The sequence below is a fragment of the Siniperca chuatsi genome, linkage group LG1, assembly GCF_020085105.1.
Source record: "Siniperca chuatsi isolate FFG_IHB_CAS linkage group LG1, ASM2008510v1, whole genome shotgun sequence".
NCBI classification, from domain to species: Eukaryota; Metazoa; Chordata; class Actinopteri; order Centrarchiformes; family Sinipercidae; genus Siniperca; species Siniperca chuatsi.
This window is the reverse complement of record NC_058042.1, coordinates 5,132,685-5,152,187: the sequence shown is the minus strand read 5'-3', so window position 1 is coordinate 5,152,187 and position 19,503 is coordinate 5,132,685. Positions and strand designations below refer to the sequence as shown.

The 19,503-nt window shown below is 40.7% G+C and overlaps 2 protein-coding genes across 4 annotated transcripts; both read left to right on the top strand.

The window, feature by feature from the left end:
• The first annotated feature begins 2,703 nt into the window (after positions 1-2,703).
• e2f8 (E2F transcription factor 8) lies at positions 2,704-11,243 on the top strand. Of its 3 annotated transcripts, none has more exons than XM_044221851.1 (14): positions 2,704-3,026; positions 4,123-4,183; positions 4,326-4,586; positions 4,696-4,849; positions 5,211-5,525; positions 5,906-6,067; positions 6,398-6,535; positions 6,736-6,945; positions 7,046-7,127; positions 7,534-8,029; positions 8,452-8,718; positions 8,840-8,975; positions 9,462-9,796; positions 10,518-11,243. In XM_044221851.1, exons 3-14 carry the CDS (start codon positions 4,416-4,418, stop codon positions 10,683-10,685), a joined length of 2,634 nt encoding a protein of 877 aa, XP_044077786.1. In that variant the 5' UTR covers positions 2,704-3,026; positions 4,123-4,183; positions 4,326-4,415; the 3' UTR covers positions 10,686-11,243. The 3 variants fall into 3 exon arrangements, with proteins under 3 accessions (XP_044077786.1, XP_044077881.1, XP_044077695.1); XM_044221760.1 differs by lacking the exon at positions 2,704-3,026 and adding an exon at positions 3,421-3,831; XM_044221946.1 differs by lacking the exon at positions 4,123-4,183.
• Positions 11,244-12,961: 1,718 nt separating this feature from the next.
• csrp3 (cysteine and glycine-rich protein 3 (cardiac LIM protein)) lies at positions 12,962-19,104 on the top strand. The gene is made up of 6 exons (XM_044222293.1): positions 12,962-13,089; positions 14,252-14,363; positions 15,606-15,777; positions 16,393-16,522; positions 17,503-17,596; positions 17,850-19,104. Exons 1-6 carry the CDS (start codon positions 13,009-13,011, stop codon positions 17,921-17,923), a joined length of 663 nt encoding a protein of 220 aa, XP_044078228.1. The 5' UTR covers positions 12,962-13,008; the 3' UTR covers positions 17,924-19,104.
• Positions 19,105-19,503: the final 399 nt, after the last annotated feature.

Below are 19,503 nucleotides of genomic sequence, written 5' to 3'. Positions count from 1 at the left end.
CCATCTCCTATTTTGTGCTGCTACTAAAACGTCTCCTGTAAGCAGCTAAACATCGTTGCAGAAGTTACCCAGTAATCAAATCATGTAAACCCGCGTTTATCGCAAATCATGCAAAGGCTTTAAACAAAAAAAAACATGTTAATTTGGTTTATTTACCGTATAATTTGGTTACGGCATGTAAACGTGATGCACGATTGACAGCTGTCATAAACTGAAGAGCCAGAGATTTGTTTCCCAGCAGCTCTTTCGTGGCAGCTGAAATGACAAGGGCAGTTTCACGCAGTCTTTCTGCAGGAGTTACATGGACTTATCCAACAGGCCTGGATCATTTTATCATGTTCCCTACATCCTCAGGTTACTTTGTCAAAAAACAAAAGGCACAACAAATACATAAAGTCGTACATTTCATATTTCTGCCAGCACAGCAGGTAGCTGTGACAAAAAATGATGATACCACAGCAAATAGAGCAACTGGCCAGGGACCCCAAAAGACGAAGGTTCAATTGGTTTTTGGTAATTTGATTAATTCCACTAAAACACAATGTCAACTAAGAGGGGACCTACACTATTAGCTTATCTTGTGGCCCTATCTCGTGGAGGATCCCTGTGTCAAAACCTAGTTTTACGACATTTATTATTTTTGTGTATTGTGCTCACATGGTACATATTCCGAAATAAAGTTGTGTTATATCAAATTATGTGAAATTTGTTTTTAAGCTGTATGTTTTTGCGATGCTGCTGGCACATGTGATGATTTGTTTACTTGCCATTTGATTCAAGTCGGCATAAGCGGCACGTGCCATTTTGTATACCAAATTGGAATGGAGTAGAAACCGACACCATGCAGATCAGTTTTTGGAGAACACCCAATAGGAACTTTTAGACAAGGGCAGGAGGTGGTGTTGGGGGTTGGTCAATGGGGGTCCAACAGCAGATTTTAGCCCAGGTCCCTCTAAAAGGTTGATCCAGCCATGCTCCATGCAGGAATATTATACCAATATCATGTGAGATTAGATCAGAATCAGAAATACTTTATTGATCCCAGAGGGGAAACTCTTTCATTACAGCTGCTCACTGTCACGTCAATGCACACAGGAATAGAAGTACTAATAGAATAGAAATAGAAATAATAATAAATAAATCAGCAACGAGACAATTATTTCTAGTAAGAAATAAGAGATGTGCAAATCAAAATATAATACGCTATAATACAGCTAAGATAAATTAAGTACAAAGTGCATATAAAGTATAAAAGCTAAAATTAGTGTAAAGTACAAAAGTGGATTTACAGGTTGATAAGTATAGTATGGTATAATACAATGTAATAATATAAGTAATAAGTAATAGTGCAATAATGAGTACTGTCATGTTAAATGTAGCAGATTAACCAGATTATTAGACGTGGATATTGCACAGCAGTAATATAAGTATTAATAAATATCAATGTTTAATATTAAACTGAAAACAGAGTATATTGCACCGGAGTATTAAACAGAGAATATTGCACAATTATTTCAAGTATTGCAGTGATGGTAATGATCCAATGTCCAGTTCAGTGACTTAGGGTCATACAAACTGACACTTAGAGGTTAACATCACAGCAGAGTTTACATGAGCAGCCCGTAAAGGATTATTACAGAAAAGGTTTATCATTTTCGTTTCACATTAAAATAATTCATCGTCATGTCAATCAATAAGCTCTTTACAGGAAGGCCCAGAGCCGCCTCTATTTTCTGAGGAGGCTGAGGTCCTTCAACATCTGTCGGACAATGCTGAGGATGTTTTATGAGTCTGTGGTGGCCAGTGCTATTCTGTATGCTGTTGCATGCTGGGGCAGCAGGTTGAGGGTAGCGGACGCTAACAGACTCAACAAACTGATCCGTAAGGCCAGTGACATTGTGGGGGTGGAGCTGGACTCTCTGGCGGTGGTGTCAGAGAGGAGGATGCTGGCCAAACTACCTGCCATCTTGGACAGTGTCTCCCACCCGCTCCATGACGTGCTGGGCAAGCAAAGGAGCACCTTCAGCGGAAGACTCATCCTCCCAGAATGCACCACAGAGCGCCACAGGAAGTCATTCCTGCCTGTGGCCATCAGACTCTTTAACTCCTCCCTCTAAGTGTTAGTCTATATGACCCTAAGTCATTAAACTGGACATTGGGCCATTAACATCACTGCAATACTTGAAATAATTGTGCAATATTCTCTGTTTAATATACTCTGTTTTCAGTATAATTTATTGTTATTTATTCATACTTCTATTACTCCAGTGCAATATCCACCATCTCATAATAATCTTAATAAGCTGCACTTAACTTGACAGTTCATGCACTACTACTTATTACTTATATTATTACATTGTATTATTATACCATACATACTTATCATCAACCGGTAAATCCACTTTGTACTTTACACTTATTTTAATTTTATACTCATACCCACTTGGTACTAAATTTATCTTACCTGTATTATAGTGTATTATATTTTGATTTGCTTAGTACTTCTGTTCCTGTGTGCACCGACGTGACAGTGAGCTGCTGTAACAAAAGAGTTTCCCCTCGGGGATCAATAAAGTATTTCTGATTCCGATCTAGACCAGAGATGTAGGACTACATGTGCAGAATCTGCTATCTAGGCCCGCCCACAGGCCGGAAGTGTGGTCGGTGTTGGGCTGACGTGAGCGCGCATGCTCGCACTGGGCGGGCCAAATGCTGGTGGTGGTCACCCACAACTGGGCAAACTTTTCACAACTGTAACGTTAGTAAAGTTGACCAAGAGGCCACTGCTTACTAGCAGAGGGGGAAAAAAAAAACAAAAAAAAAAACAACCTCGCACATTTTGTACTATTTCACTTTGTGTTTTTAAATGTTTATTTTGCGTGTAGACTTGTGGTCTTGTGTTAAAAATCCACATTTTAGCGCTCGGACTGAACGTTATCGTTAGGAAATCACGTAGCTGGTATCCACAACACGTTACCGTGAATATGGGAAGTTTCCTCTGAGCGAGGCTTGTTTCGCGGATTTGGGTAAGTCTACACGTATTTATGTATTTTATCTAGCTAACGTATGGACGTTTTTATTAAAAAAAAAAAAAAAACAAGATTAAGATGTTTCGTGTAATTAAAGCTTTGGTTTCGGTGTCGCTGGGTTACCGCCTCCTCGTTATAAACTGCTTAACTTGCTGGCCATGTAACATAGCGTTAGTTAAGGACGCTACCGTGTCTTTTAAAATAAAGCCGTTGATGTGTGAAAGATTTCTGGATTATCATGTTTTACCATGTTTTGTTATGTAAGTTAGCTCTAAACCTTATCAGACGGCGGGCGCTCGCTACGTGACAAGAAGCTAATTTCGGGGGGGGGGGGTGGGGGATCTTACGCTTTATAAACCAGTCACTTTATAAATGCAGAGTTCTCCGTGTAGTGATGATGCAGACTTTGCCACAAACGTATCAAAGTTTAAAGCGAGCCGCCGCTGTTACCGTAAAGACGTTCCGCGCCAAGGACGATTTCAAAAACAGTTTACCTGCGCGGGACACTGTTTCTACTTCCTCTACGCTGCCTCGCGCGGTGCTCCCATTGGCTGCTTCCAACAAAAGGGCGGCACCGCTGCGTCCGTTGGGCCCGGCGATTCGATGGAACGTACGTCAGTTACCGCCAATATCAATCGGGTGTTTTGATTAGATTTAAACCGATTTTGTGATAAATCTTACCCGGACTAATTCATTTAACCATCCGTAAAATAGTTTAACTCATTGCTGTCACGCTTTGTCACGTTTAAAAAAAAAAAAAAAAAATGTTTGTACCCGATAAATATGTTGCACTCAAAAAACGGTAAGGGTGAAAATATTTTGCTGTAATAACTTTACATAGAATTAATGCTGAAGTTAATGAGCAATGTTTATTAATATAGATAAAACCATAGGTTTAAGTTAGATAAACGATGAAAAATTCGGTTGGGCAAGTTTAAAGTTTGTTAGACGGAACAAATGTTAGCTAGTATAAGTTAATTGTTGCTTTTTGCCTCGACCCACGCTGTTAAGAGCATTTAAGGGTTTTTAAAGATTTTCATAATTGTTTCATACCATCCCTAAGATGAATTAATGCCTAAATTCTTATGTTAAGGTGGAAAATATCAAGCACAGCGCATGAATCTCAAATCCTGACCCAGAAATCTCATTCAAAGGTCAGTAAGTACAAAGGAATCTAAATGTTTCTCAGATGTAACTTGTTCATTTGTTTTTTTGTGATGAATCCAAATACACCTCAGTAGGAATTGGGTTTGTGTCTTAATCATTATATTTTGTTTTCTCCTTTTGTTGATTTAGGATGATGGCTTTGTAGCACCCCAGGTTCTGGTAAATACTCCAAAGAAATTATTTGGTCAGTGTGCAGTGTCAGTGGAGAACCAGACAACTATGGGGCCCCTCACTACACCTAAAAAAGGAAGGGAAGCAGGATCTGTTGATCCCTGGACGCCAACTTCCAACCTTAAAATGCTCATCAGTGCCGCTAGCCCTGACATCAGGAACAGAGAGAAGGAGCTGTGCATGGACAACGACAGACGGGAAGGCGTCGACTCTACACAGGTACAAAAAAAAAAATCCTAGCATTAACACACGATAGGCACTTTGTGATAAGTCATGGTGTTCAAAGGAATGCATTTCTTATGTGTTGTTCTCTGTTATCTTCCTGTAGGACACTGAAAATGGAGAAGAGTCAGAGAAAATGATCAGCAGGAAAGAGAAGAGTCTGGGTTTGCTCTGTCATAAATTCCTCGCCCGCTACCCAGATTGTCCGAACCCTGCCCTCAACAACGACATCTGCCTGGATGATGTGGCCACTGAGCTCAGTATGTTTTCTGTATCAACTCTTTGTTGTCAAAATTCACGATAATGATACTGTAATAACTGCAGTATTGATAATAATCCAAATAATTTGCGTTACGTGATATTATATCTGAATTCATCAGTAATTTCAATTTGGGACAAAACAAAATGAAACCCCACCACCACCACAGGTGATTTTCAAGTATTTTCCACAATGATCACAAATTTGATGTCTAGTTTATTCTGATATGTGCAAATATGTAACTTATTGTAGTTGGGTTGAATTTTGTTAAATTCTTTACTGTGATCGGTTTCTTTTACTAATTGTGATAGTAGTTAATTTATTAACTTGAGGCAATTTATGTGTTTTCTTTCCGTCTACAGATGTAGAACGCCGGCGCATCTACGACATCATGAATGTGCTGGAGAGCCTGCACATGGTGAGCCGCTCAGCCAAGAACCGCTACACATGGCACGGCCGGACCAAACTGGCTGAGACTCTGGCCATTTTGAAGCAGGTGGGCGAGGAGCACAGGTACGGCCAGCAGATGCAGCAGATCCGGCAGCGTCTCCTGGACAAGGAGTTCGACTTTGACGGGGAGGAGAAGGAGAACGAGGAGGTGGTGGACCTGGAGAGCGGGGAGCAGGGACAGAAGGAGCTCTTCTTTGTGGAGCTTCCAGGAGTAGAGTTCAAAGCAGGTGAGAAGAGTGCTGTGTGTCATATTTTAGGCCCGGTTCGTCTAATTATTTATATACATGTCAGAAGTAGATCTGATCATATCTGTTTCGGCGCTCAAAATGGCTGTTTTTTAATTGAAATATACACTCATTGTTTTTGGATCAACGCTTCATGTATCATAAAGTTATTTATTGCATCAAATTTCACCAAACAGTACCTTGAAATTCATAAGTCCTTGCCATTGATGTCCAAGTGAGTAAGTACATTTTATTGACCCTTCTGAATAAAAGTTCTCAATAGGAGAAATTTTAAACAGAAGTGCTGGAACTAAAATTTAAATTTCTTGGTTTTGTGGCACAGTAATCTGACTTTTTTTAAACTTTCTGTTTGTCCTGTCAAGCCTCTGTTAACAGTCGGAAGGACAAATCTCTGAGGGTGATGAGCCAAAAGTTTGTCATGCTCTTCCTGGTGTCTAATCCTCGCGTGGTCAGTCTGGACGTGGCCGCCAAGATCCTGATCGGAGAGGACCAGGGTGCAGATCAAGACAAGAACAAGTTTAAGAGTGAGTACAGAGGCCTGTCAGATACAGTATCTTTAAAAGGGTCTATACAAAATACATGTTTTACCAGTATAACATGATTTAAGACAGTATTATTACATAGACATGCACAATTACTGCACTCAATCCTTCCTACACTTATTTAAAATTACTTAGGCAGTGTATGTCCGATTTGAAAAAGCTGGGGTAATGGCATCTAATGCAGCGGATAGAAATACTCCAACATTGTACAGCTTGATACACAAGTTTTAAATGCAAGTGTGATTTTTGTCAGAATATGTTCTGTGCCCCTGTAGTGGCGGTAGATAATCTTGTTTGCTCTTCTGTTTGCAGCCAAAGTGCGCCGCCTGTATGATATAGCTAATGTGCTGCGGAGCCTGAAGCTCATCGATAAAGTCCACGTGACAGAAGAGAGGGGGAGGAAACCGGCTTTTGAATGGGTCGGTCCCCAAGAATTCCCACAAGTCAAAGGTAACGCCAGACCTTTATTTCCCATTTAGTTTATATTTTGGTCCACAATTAGCTTAGTATCCACTTTATATTCATGTCTTATGTACAAACTATTGTATAAGTTGAGATATATTTCAGGACTTGCAGTTTCTCTAGAGCAATTGATTGCCAGTGCTGCTGATATTATGTTTCACGGACTAAACGTGAAACTCTTGTTTCAGACTTGGAGAGCTCCACGTCCGAATGCCCATCCAAGAAGAAAAGTGAGTCCCGTGTGCTTGTAGACAACTGTGCCAAAAACCTATTTTCATCGCCGGGGGCTAAACGCAGCTTCACCAGGCACCCCTCCCTAATAAAGCTGGCCAAGAGCATTCAGGACGACCGTCGCAAGATCAATTCCGCCCCCAGCAGTCCTGTCAAGAGTGCCTTCAGTGAGTACAGAAAATTCTTTAGCCAAGATTACTATTGTGGCTTATGTTTATGAATGATGTGGTGACACTTATATCCAATCTTTTTCTCTTGTGTCTTCAGGTGATTCATCAAACACTGACTTTCCAAACAAAATGGCCCAACTTGCTGCTATTTGTAAGATCGAACTTGACCAGGAGTCAGCGTACGTTTGGTTCCATTTAGACTGTTATTCAACACGAACTGCTGAGGGTTCTTTAAATGCAATCTGATGCGTTTTTCTATTAGGAGTTGACGAGGCTGGTAAAAATGCTGCTGACTTAGTCAGGAAACAATAAAACAACATTTTTTTCCCTTTGTGGGGCCACACAGTACAGGATGCAGATTAAATTATCCAAAAAATGAGTTAGCTGTCAGTCTGTGACTTCATTTTTACAACTCTTGAGTTGCTTGTAATAAGACAAACCCTTAAAACTGGCAAAAACTAACAGCAATAGATAATTGAATGCTTTGATCGAGAACAAGAGAACCTCAGCTTCCAGCTTTAGGTTTTATAATAAGGTCATTTTAGATCTCTAGAGTGTTAAATGAGAGTTCTGCTTCTGTTCCAGGACTGGAGCTGAAGATCTAAAACATGCTGCTGCTGTGAGGCCAGAGCCGACCTCCTCTGGTTCAATGGAACTGCCTCAGACACTGTTACTGACTCCAACCCAGGAGCCTGGAGGCAACACTACTGTCCACCTCACCCCCCACCCCCCACTGGCAGCCCTGCCTGCAGGCTCCGTCACATACATCCCTGCACAGTGTTCATCCCTGATTCCTGTCCTGTTACCTCAGCAGCGGGGGAGCGGACCCTTCGCAGTGTATTTGCACCCTTCCTCCCCCAGGCCAAACCCTCTGGCCAGGCCGCAGCCGACCAGCCTCGCCGTGCGCTCTATGACCTTTGAGGACAAGACTGGGCAGAGCCCGACGGGCCAGTATGCAGCTAAAAGCCAACCGGCTTCAAGGGCGTCAGACGTCAGCCCCTTGGCGCTCAAACGGCTGCGTTCAGGTTCAGCAACAGAGAGCAGCCCCTCCAAAGCCAAGAGGACTGACCCCAACTTTAAGGTAAAAATAAATAAATATACTATACTACTATATACTATAATAAATATTGATTGATTAAAGGAAAGTTGTTTTACCTAAAACAGGTTGGGTCTTATACTTGCAGGTAACTGATGTATCACGTCCAGGCATTTACAGCCTCGACATTTACTGTCTCAGTGGAGCTTAATGCATAAATATTTTCAATTAAAACTGGTTGCTGACATTTAAATCCATTTGTGTAAATTGTACTGAATAGCAAGTGGCTAGTTTTTTGAAAATTCCTCTACAACAAAAACTTCAAGGGGCATGTGGTTTTTAAATCAATAACACAGGTGTTTAAAATACAAAATCACTTTAAAAATGTGTTTTATATTGTCATTTGTTTCTGACATACACTATTTCCCGCCCTCTCTGTCCCCCCTCTTCCCACTGGTCTCCTATAGGACACCTCTCCAAAGCTGTGTGAGATCCTGCAGGCCCGTCTGAAGGCCCGTCGCAGCAGTCAGCTCTCAAGCCGGCCCTCGCCTCGCGCCCTCCACCTGGACCCGGAGTTTGTTAACACCCCCGGCGGTAATGTAGCCCATCAGACACTAGAGCAGAGCTTGGAGAACTTCCTGGACAGAGAGGACAAGACGGCGAACTCCGACAGCGAGACGGGATTAACGCCGGTCAGAGCCGTACCCCTCACGCCAGGACAACTCCACACCGAGGTAAATGCACAAACCCGATGCTTACTGAGCTTCACCAGAAAGGCTTTTGAGACCTAAGACCTTTGTTGTGTTAGTCAGTTTAACAGCAGTACTTGTGACATTTATCTCTCCGCCCGTCTAGACTTTAGTACCAGCCGGATACCTGATCCCAATCTCCCAGCAGTCCCTCATCAGCTACAGGGAAATTCAATGTACAGGGAGAGAAAGCAACAAGGCCTCAACTCCCACTTACAACATCTACCAAACACCAACTGCAGGTAAATATGTCACCAAATATCACAAAATGTTGAGTTGAGGTCTCAGGTTGCACCTAATGCACCACTGTTATATTCAAGTAATTATTTTCATTATCATTAAATCTGTTGATTACTTTTTCAGTGGATCAATCAATTGTCCGAATTTATAATGATAAAACACAAAAATAGCAAATCCTCACATTTTCTCACCTGGAACCAGAGAATGAAGGCATTTTTACTAGGTAAATGACTTAAACAATTAATTGATCATCAAAATAGTTGTTGATTAATTTTCTGTTGTTTAATCTTTTAAGCATGGAAAATCATTCTTCTCTTTACCTTTTAGGATTTTGCTTTTCATGTCTTAAATCACAGTTTGTCTTGATTTTTTTTATTTTTTTATAGCTCAAAATGATCTTCCTAAAACCTGTAGATTAGATTAAGGGTCCACACATGAATAAGTACATCAAGAGAAGAGATTGGACCGTTTTATTTTGTCGTCAACAGGTTCCAGACCTGCCACAGCCCAGGAGATTACACCCACCAGCCTTCGTCTTCACAAACCCGCTGCTACCGCCTCGCCACACACCACTCAGCAGGCCCACCGCCTCCACAGCCCCAGTCCCGCCATCCTTAACTTCACCCTGCAGAACCTGGGTCTGATCTCAGGCTCCAGCCCAGGAAACGCCTTTGCTGCCCCCCAGACTCCAGACTGTGCCAACACCCTGCCCAGCCCGCTGCCTCTGCAGCAGAGAGGCATGGTTTTCATCAAACCTTTGTCCCCTGTGCCCGTCCAGCAGTCTGTATCCCCTCGCCCAGTGGCCCTGATCAGTGTACAACAGGTAAAAAAAAACCAAAACAGCTTTTTACACTTTACTGAAGTAATGTCACTTGAGTAATGGTACTAGGGACTAAAATCTCAGCCTCTGCTGCATTGATTTTGACTATTCTTTTTTTAATCTGTCTCTCCAAATGCCCCAACTATATTGAAGTGCTATACTAAATTGTAATATGTTAAACATTAATAATGTTTAATAATGTTGATGTTAAACATCAACTTGGTAATATCAACAAGTTGCCAGGTTGATTGAAATACTTGACAAAAAGGTGAAGGAGAGAGGAAGTGTTGAAACTTCACTTCACGGATCAGACCGAGCTTTGAAACCACCTAGTAACGTAACTGTTGGGTGATTGATGTTGTTCAACAACCCTATCGATGGTTGTTTATGTAATATATGACATCAGCAATCCTGCCATTTTCCCCATATAGCCTGTGAACCAACAAAACCCCTCCAGCTGGTATTTTAAAGGGCCAGTTAACACAAACCACAACAACAACAGAACAAACTAGGGGTAGCGAGCATGTCCAGTGTCAAGCGTGGTTTTAAGTGCTGAGGTTTTGAGTTCTCTGCATCGGGAAACCTTGCTGAGTTCCAACAAAAATGCAGTGAGGTCTGGATTGTCCAGAGTAAATTATTTGTCCTTATTTATGTTGTTATTTATTAATTTAGTTGACCTCCCCCTTTAAGATTAAAGACTAATTGAACATTGTCTGTTGTCCAGCCTCTGATGACCACCCCCAAAGGGACAGGGCTCCCCCAGCACAGCTTCTTCCACACGCCGGTCCCCCTCTCCCCTCTGGCTGCCATGGTAACCACCAGTGGACACCTAGCTACCAAAACTGTTTACGTCCCTCAGAGGAAGCTGGACGTCACCACTGAGGACTCCTGAAATCCCTGAAGGAAACCTCTGATGTCTGTGTATATTATGTGTTGTGGGTGTCCTTTTTTCTCTGTTTAGCATTTTACAACACTACTGTGATGCTGATAGAAACTGTTTTCCCAGGAATACATTTGCATAGCTTAATGGGGGAGAATTAATTATCTTTTTTTTGTTGTTGTTTGTTTTAGTTATTTCCGCTAATGTGGGTGATGTAAACACCAATTATTTTTTTCAAATCACCAAGAGTAGAAAATGTCACATAAATGCTATAAAGGACAAAACAAATCAGATGGACATTTTTGACTGAAAGACCAGTTTGATTGGGAAAATTGTTAGTTGATCATTTTGTCTCTTAAGTTAAACCTAATGAGGTGGCTTTTGCACATATGTACATGTTAACCGTTACCCCTGTTAAAAATGGAATTGTTAAGAATATGTGAATATTTGTGATTCATTCTAAGACAAATCAGACAAGTTTAATTTATAAGGAAATTACCTTAATTTCTGATGTCCTGCTAAATGTAAAATGCCAATTGAATTTTAATACATTTTTTTGTAAGAACATCATGTGATGTCGGCCTGTGTGTTGGTCTACAGTGACACATCTTCTCCACAACTATTGGATTGGATTTAGTACAGACATGTGGGGCTGCTACTTTATTATTATTATTATTATTGTAGATTAATCTGTTATTTATTTTTACTATCAACTGCTTAGTTTATAAAATAAGAAAATTGTGAAAAATGCTCATCCCAAGTTCCCAGTGCTCAAGGTGGCATCTACAAACCAACAGTCCAAAACCCAAAAATAGTCAACAAGCTGAGCCTTAAGTAGACAAGTACTTAAAGCAGCTATAATCAATAAATAAGCAACAATTTGCTAACAAGTTGGTCATATAAATTTATAAGGGGATGAAATGTCAATGTTGTTCACAGCTTGCCAAAAAGATAATCAGTTATTGCAGGTTTAAAGGTGCCCTGGGGAGCCCACGTTCAGTGTTACTCACCATAACACACGTGTGTTCCGTAGCGTTTCTAGAAGTCGAAAACTTCACACGATACCTTTTAAGTACAGAAGAAGCTGAAAAATGACAGCTGAGGCTGACAAACTGGGTGATGCCACGTTCACGTCATGTAGGCAGAATGGGAAGAACGAGAACACGTTTGGAGTGGGGAACACTCGCATTATTACAGTTACCCTGTCATTACACATGTACACATAAAGTTAGCCTTAATTACATATGTGCATTGTGTCACAAGATGTTGATTGTATAGCTCATGTTTAATTAGCTGATTGGATATTTAGCATTAATATAAAAGTTTATACACATTAAATCACCAATGATGGTTGCTTTGCAGCCATTTTGGCACCTGTTTGTTGACACTTCTGCAATTCTTACCGCCAAGTTATATTTCACAGCTTGCTACTATATTAACTATAGCAACTATATTAACGGTATTTTTTTTAAACTGATATTTATATCTTATTGGCGCATCTTTTATTTATTGGCCGCCTTTGTTGTCAAATTTGATAATTGCATATTTGGTATTTTTGACTCAGCAGCTGATTGGAGACAATGACAATAGAGCTCTCTTGAACTTGAACTCTTGAGTTTTAAGTGGGAGTGGGAGATATCTGTCAGAAAGTTCCCATATCTCCCACTCATGATTGCACCTAAGAAGCAGTTTTTCCTAGCCTGATAATCAGACTGAATTCCCATTTTGTTTCACTTCATTCATTCTACTTGAATCCCTGAACAAATCGGAGATGTGGGTGGTGATTCAGAGGTCTGGAACCAGGCTGTTTTTCTCACTTGGCTGCACAAATTTCATTTCTGTACAATATGATTTGAATGTGGAATGAAATGTCTTAAAATGGCCGCCATACAGATAATAAACCATCGTGGCCTCTCCTCTGGGGCCACCCGCAGGCCACACTTTAACATCTTCCCCACTAGTGGTACGCATCTAAGAAGAGCAGGTTTCTCTACATTTTTCATCCATCCAACCAACTATTTTGTTTGTTTTTTTGGTGTGTAATGAGCCTCACAGGGTCACTAATGTAGCTCATAAATGTGTTTATATTACATGCATTGAGTTCCCATCATTTATGTGCATAATCCTATAACATACCATGTCGATGCCTCAGCTGACAGTCAGAGTTTTGTGATTGTTAGAGTTTCCTGTGTGTGTCTGTGAATCCAGAACAAACGTTTGAGCGGCTGCTGTTCAGGCCTCTTTCAGCCTGTGATGAAGGGTCGGAGGGCTCTGCTCTGTCACAAGCTATTTTAGGAGGATAGTTTCATTGAAGCGTCACCGGTGGACTGTGGTGATGGCGAGATGGACGGTATTTAAGCCGCCCGGGAGCGTTCACTGCCACGTTAGGACCGAAGCACACAGGCTTGGATTCAAGGTAAGGACTCATTTCCTTTGTATTAAAGCGTCCTGTTTGTAGTTGAGTGGTTTATTACAACACAGGGGTAATGTGGTTGATTTATGTTTAGGCTATTTACTTATTTTAGTTTTTACAGCTGGAATTACATTTACTTTATCATACTATTTTTCTTTTTGACATGAACATAATCATCAGGAGTCAGTTCCATGTGAGATTTTTGATTTTTCTCAGGGAAATTCAGAAATGTCCAGTAGTGTTTAATGGAGAGTCTGCTTGGCTTTTGTCTGTCTGATGTCTCAGTAAAGCCTCTATTCCCAGAATTTCGCATACCAGTCCTGTGAGGTGGCGGGCAGCCTCTGATATGAGTGGAAACTGGAATGTCAGACAGAAGGCCAGGCAGGGCAGCACTGCCACATCTCCAGGCTTTTAGTGTAGCTGGCATTTGGGGGGGAGGGATTGCATTAGAGTCAAATCTGATGAGTGAGACGAAAACTATCAAAACTGATCAGGAAATATTAGTAACAGGTTTGAGTGTTTCAGTAGATACAGGATTTTAACCACCAGACTGCACATTAAAAAAAATACAGCAGGTCAAGGCATCACACAGAGGACAGGTTAGGGTTTCTTTATTGACTCCTTAATTTTAAAATTCAATTATGCAGTTTTAAAAACAGCTTAAAAGATGTACACATGCTTCTAGATTACTCTTGGTGAAAACCAAGAGACAGTCATGAAAACGTATACGGAGCTCATGACTCACTGTAAAGTAGGTTCTCTCAATTCATAGGTCTGTATTGCCACACATTTATTTTGGCTTGAAAATGTTAGGAATCTCTGCATTGTTTGTCTGATCTGCTGACCGCGAACCTGCTGGTGCAGATTTCTTATTTCCAATGCTGAAACAAAAAATTGCTTTCATCATGAAAATATCACTTATTAGATCATAACATGCAGGGAGGTCCTAACCCAGTATTTGAACTATTTTAAGATATTACATTAGACTAGAGCTGAAATAATTAGTCGTTTGATAGAAAATTAATTGGCAACAATTTTGATAAACGATTCACCTTTAAAACATTTTTAACAGAATGTTAGTAATCAATCATGAGTCAGTAATTAATAGATTGATTAAAACTTAAATAAGTAATTGCAGTTCTGTTCGTTTTTTTGTTTCTCTAAGATGCCAAACTGGGGAGGGGGTGCCAAGTGTGCAGCGTGCGAGAAGACGGTGTACCATGCAGAGGAGATCCAGTGTAACGGGAGGAGCTTCCACAAGACCTGTTTCATCTGCAGTGAGTATACTGGTTCTTTCCTCTCTTCACTGGTCCAGCAGAGTGTCATGGCGGATCCGCAGAATCACACAGTTCTGCTTATTCTGCTCCTCCATGTTTCTGTGTGTCTCATTTGCTCTTATCAACAGCTTTGTTGACACCTTTGGGTGCTGTCTATGAAAGCTTAAGAGCCACACAACAGCACAGGAGCATCTCTTTGTATTCTTTTCATACTTAGAGTCCAGTTTTTGTGGTTTCATTTTATTTGTTTGTATTTTATTATTATTGCTTCCCTTATTGTCCTTTAATTTTTCTTCATTTCTGTCTTCTTGTCTTATGTTTCTTTTTCCTCCTGTCTCTTTTTCTCTTTTAATCCTGTTCTTTTCTCTTCTTTCTTTCTTTTTCTAACTTGCCTCCTTCCTTTCTTTATTGCCTCCATTTCTCTCTTGCCTCCATTCTTGTCTTTTTTTCTTGCTTGTTTTTTCCTCTGTCTATTCTTCTTGCCTCATTTCATCTTTTCTTTCCTCTCTTTCTGTATACTTTTATCACTTCTTCTGCTCTTCCTCCTCTCCATCCTCCTTCTGCGGCTCTATTTTTTTTTTACAGTTTAGCTAGCACTGACCACGTTCTCTCAGCAATCACTCACATTTTCTCCATAAAATGCCCTGTTCTCATGTAACGTGTTGAAGTAATTGAATGGCCGCTCTCTGGGTTTGCGCAGTTTCCCCTCCTCTTTATCTGTTTGGCCGGACGTCCTGACCTGAATTTGAGTTGTGGTCCTGTTGTGATACAGCCAAAGTTCTTAGGCCATAACCAGCTGCAGCTGTCTAATCCAGGAACTCAGAGCTACATGAGAACCAAGAGAGTGGACACCTCATATAGGTTTACTGCTCTCTGCACAAACATGAACACTGTCCAGTTGGTTGGGCGTGAGTCTGAGTGACTGCTGGATTGTTCCAGTGGGAGCTCTGAAAGGCCTCTGCGATAAGCTCATACATCTGCTAAGTGTTCATCTTTTCTCGAACATTCACCTCACACTCTCCTCTCGTCCTATATATAGAAAAACAAGACATCTGACTATGTGTAATGCCCCTGTTGACTGATAAAACTAGCTAGGTGGGAGCTTTATTTAACCTCCATTACTCCACCATGACACTCCCCAGTCTCGACAAACTGAAACCATTTCACCCAGCCTTATGGTCAGACAATAACTGGTACCAATGTGGAAAATATTCCTTTTTTTTTTTTTTTTTTTTCACTCAGTGAGCTGCAGAAAAGGGCTGGACAGCACCACGGTTGCAGCGCACGAGTCTGAGATTTACTGCAAGTCTTGTTATGGCAAGAAATATGGGCCAAAAGGCTACGGATACGGGCAAGGAGCTGGAGCTCTGAGCTCGGATCCTCCTGGGCAGAACGTAGACCTGCAGCCTCATGAGTAAGTGTTCACGCTGCAGTTATAGACACAGGCCAAGTCTGGGCTTTCATTAAAGGGTCATTTCACCCAAATCACATAAGGCAACCCGTAGTGGGATTGAGCCATATAGGTTGTTTCGGTTTTATGTGCCGAGGTTTTGAGATCTCCACCTGTAAAATTGCTGCTGGCACCCCTTCATCATTTTTTGGTGAACTGAACCTTTAATTATTGGAAGTCAAACTAGTTAATTTAACCTTTCTCCACTACGATGAAGGTTCTTTTCTGAACACAGCTACAGAAACAAGTCTATAACTTGAAAAATGTTACATTGGAAAGAAAAAAGCAACACACAGCGAGATATAGCTTTAGTGTCCAATGATGTGTTACTGCTCTTTCAGAGAGATTTACAGTCTGACGTGAGTAAAATACTGGGGGGAACGAAATAGTGAATTTTGGGGACAGAAGTGAATATTCAAAGATAGTGAATACATAAAAGCATATTGGCTGTTAGCAGATTAAAAACAGATCTGAAGCCCATCTGTCTTCACAAACCCACAAAAATTAAACTACAGATAAGAAAGTCAAACACCAGTGACCAGAGATGTCAACATACAATGTCTTTTATTTTTTATTAAGCTCTAAACCTCGACCAGCTTCTTCAAACTCCAATGCCAATAAATTTTCCCAGAAGTTTGGAAGTTCAGATCGCTGCCCTCGCTGCTCCAAAGCCGTGTACGCAGCAGAGAAGGTGATGGGAGCAGGGAAGGTAAGGGCCGTTCTTCCTGGGACACTGTGGTGGTCTTTAGTCTGGGATTTGTCACTTGCTTTTTTGTTAATGTCATTTTGTTTATTGTACTTTTTATTTCCACGCATTTTACATACATTCATCAATGTTTAATGTAAAGTTGGTTCCCCTTGCCTTCATCTTGCCCCAGCAGACTGACAGCAATCTGAATTCAGACCGCTTAGCTCGAAATAATCTTCTCAAACAGGTTTTCTTTTGTGTTCTGCTGCCAAGGGCTTGTTGGTCGTGTACAATCTAATACTGTATTCATACGGCAAAAATAACACTTTACACTGTCCACACTTTAAAAACAATTTAGGCAAGATCACCATGAAATGAACTGCAGACATTAAAGGCCCCAAGAACATAAATCCTTGTGACTTTAATGACCACGTGACCTTTCCTCTTAAGGTCACCTTGCATTTCTGGTGTATATTTGCTACGTCTCCCATTCACTTCTATCCGCTGCGATCTCCAGCCGGCTCCGGCAGATTCGCAGGTCACAGTTCACTTTAGTTCAACTCTGACCGAGCGAATGTGCACAGTGTGTCAATAGAAACACTGTTGCACTGTAGAATGTAGAAGTTATTATTTTAGCTTGTTAATTCACCATTTTTGGGACTTTATCACTGTAGTCACTATCATACACTGTAGTATGTCGTTTATGATTGCTCTGATCAATATTTATCTATTACCCGCATCAGAAACGTGACATCATGTCTTTTATCGAGGCCGAGTGCGGGTAAATTTTGTTGAACAGAAATATTATGTGGCCGTACCTTAATGGTGCGAAATTTGCTACCCTTTCATTTGGTCCCAGGGGTCGCAATTTAAGCTTTAGACTGTTAGTTCTGTTTAAAAACTAGCTTTTATCTTAGCTTCATTATTACCAATAACTGTGTGTGTGTGTGTGTGTGTGTGTGTGTGTGTGTGTGTGTGTGTGTGTGTGTATGTGTGTGTAGCCTTGGCATAAAACCTGTTTCCGCTGTGCCCTGTGTGGTAAAAGCTTGGAGTCGACCACAGTGACAGACAAGGATGGAGAGCTGTACTGTAAAGGTACGCACACAGACACACACACACACGTACAAGTACACACATAGCTTATACTATATATAGGCTCCAATACTTGTGAGCATCCTCATGTCACTGCATTGAAGGCCCTTTGAAAGCACATTTTGGTCACAAATATGGAAATACAACAGTACAGAACACAGTATAGACCACACACACACACAGATCAGATTTGAAAATCAAATCAGAAAACGCTGTTTGCCATTAACTCAGCATTGTTTTCTAATTCTCCCTTCAGTTTGCTACGCCAAAAACTTCGGCCCAAAAGGATTTGGACTGGGGAACGCTGCCATGCTGGAGGAACAACAGTGAACATTTCTGGTTTTAAAAAACCTCAAACCCACATTCATTGTGTCACACAGCAGCTGTTTCAGTGGAGACTCAGCCTTTACCATTACACTGGATAATGTTTGTGATGAATGATAGATGCCATATTGGGCATCAAAATCCTGGGCAGGTAAAATAACAGCAATATTTAAGGTCACTATTATCTTGAAAATTGGGGAAAATGATGCATAATACTTAAAATGGTTCATTCTGAGTACAAAATAAAACTGTTATCTTAAAACGGATCCTGAATGGAGTTTATATACGAAAAATGACATTATTTTTTATAAATAAACAGAAAGAGGAAACAGAGCATTTAAATACAGTCTGGGGTTCATGTCTTTAACTGAATATTTTGTACCTCACATACAGAAAAGAGCTGGACTACTCATTATTAGAAAAGATCACTGATTTTAGATAATCCCTTTGTTTTATCAGTAATTATAGTTTTATAGTTAATTATAGTTTTAATGATTACAACTGCAAAACGACTTGGCCAACCCTTATAAGTCGATTGATTTATTTCCTCCTGATTTGAGAAGACAATTAGCAGTGCCTCAGCTTGTTAAAGTTAATTATTAATGGAATCTTATTTGCATTCATAAATAATTCTGTGCAATAATTCATTAGAATAATCAAGGCAACAAGTGATTAACAAACGCAACAAGTTAATTTCTCCCAAACAATTATGTGTGAGCAGCCGTGCAGAGCGCATTTGGATTGGATGTTTTTGTCTAAAACTAAAATTAGAGCTGTCATCAGACTCAAACTATTAAATTAGAAGAGACGACAACACAGAGGAAAACATTCCAGAGTAAAAGTCACTCCAAAAGAGACTCTGTTCATTACTCTGTTTGTGTCTTAGAGTTATCAGTAAAAACCTGCAGACACTTTGATCACAGTGGCTGCCTTAAATCATCACTCCTAAAGGTTTTCTAGGAACTAACCAGCATAAAAAGCTTATTTCAGTGTGAGGTTTTGGGATGAAAAGAATCCAACCATGAAAGTGAAAAACATTGTTACCTTTATTGACTTAAGTCTCCAGTGCAGCAACCTGATGGCACATCACTTTCATTCAGTCATTGCAGAGTATGTAGACTTTGTGGTGTTGTTGAATAAATAGCAGGTTGTCTTTCAGCCAGTGTTGCTGGCAGTCTACTTGTGAACATTTTTCCTCTTTGCTCATGTACTGTGAGGCATGTGTTGTCATTGTTTAGAAGACACGTTTTCTACCAAATCATATAACTTTGTAGTGTTTGAGACTAACGCACCAGAAAATCATGCAGCATATGCTCTCCCTGTGCTCTTTGTCCTTCTGAAGGTCCTTTCAGACTAGGAAGTGGCAAGTTGCCACCACTATTCGTTTCGCAGAGAGCGAGGAGAAAGAATGACAATGTCATCTAAGTGCACAATCACAGATTCTCCCATTTTCCATACTGCCACTTTAGTTGGACCATGTCAGCCTCTTGTAGCTGGATGAAGAGCAGATCTGTGACTCTGGTGAGACCTCTGCAGATGTGGCGTACAGGTCTGAAAGGTCCTCAAGTTGTCTTAAAGCTGCGTTA

Bases quoted from the DNA above. Each gene is read 5' to 3' on its own strand.
- e2f8 (XM_044221760.1), top strand. From the start codon at position 3,794: ATGTTTGTACCCGATAAATATGTTGCACTCAAAAAACG. The intron at 3,832-4,122 runs GTAAGGGTGAAA...TCTTATGTTAAG, and splicing joins TATGTTGCACTCAAAAAACG to GTGGAAAATATCAAGCACAG. The intron at 6,946-7,045 runs GTGAGTACAGAA...TTGTGTCTTCAG, and splicing joins TCCTGTCAAGAGTGCCTTCA to GTGATTCATCAAACACTGAC.
- csrp3 (XM_044222293.1), top strand. From the start codon at position 13,009: ATGGCGAGATGGACGGTATTTAAGCCGCCCGGGAGCGTTCACTGCCAC. The intron at 16,523-17,502 runs GTAAGGGCCGTT...ATGTGTGTGTAG, and splicing joins AGGTGATGGGAGCAGGGAAG to CCTTGGCATAAAACCTGTTT. The intron at 17,597-17,849 runs GTACGCACACAG...TTCTCCCTTCAG, and splicing joins TGGAGAGCTGTACTGTAAAG to TTTGCTACGCCAAAAACTTC.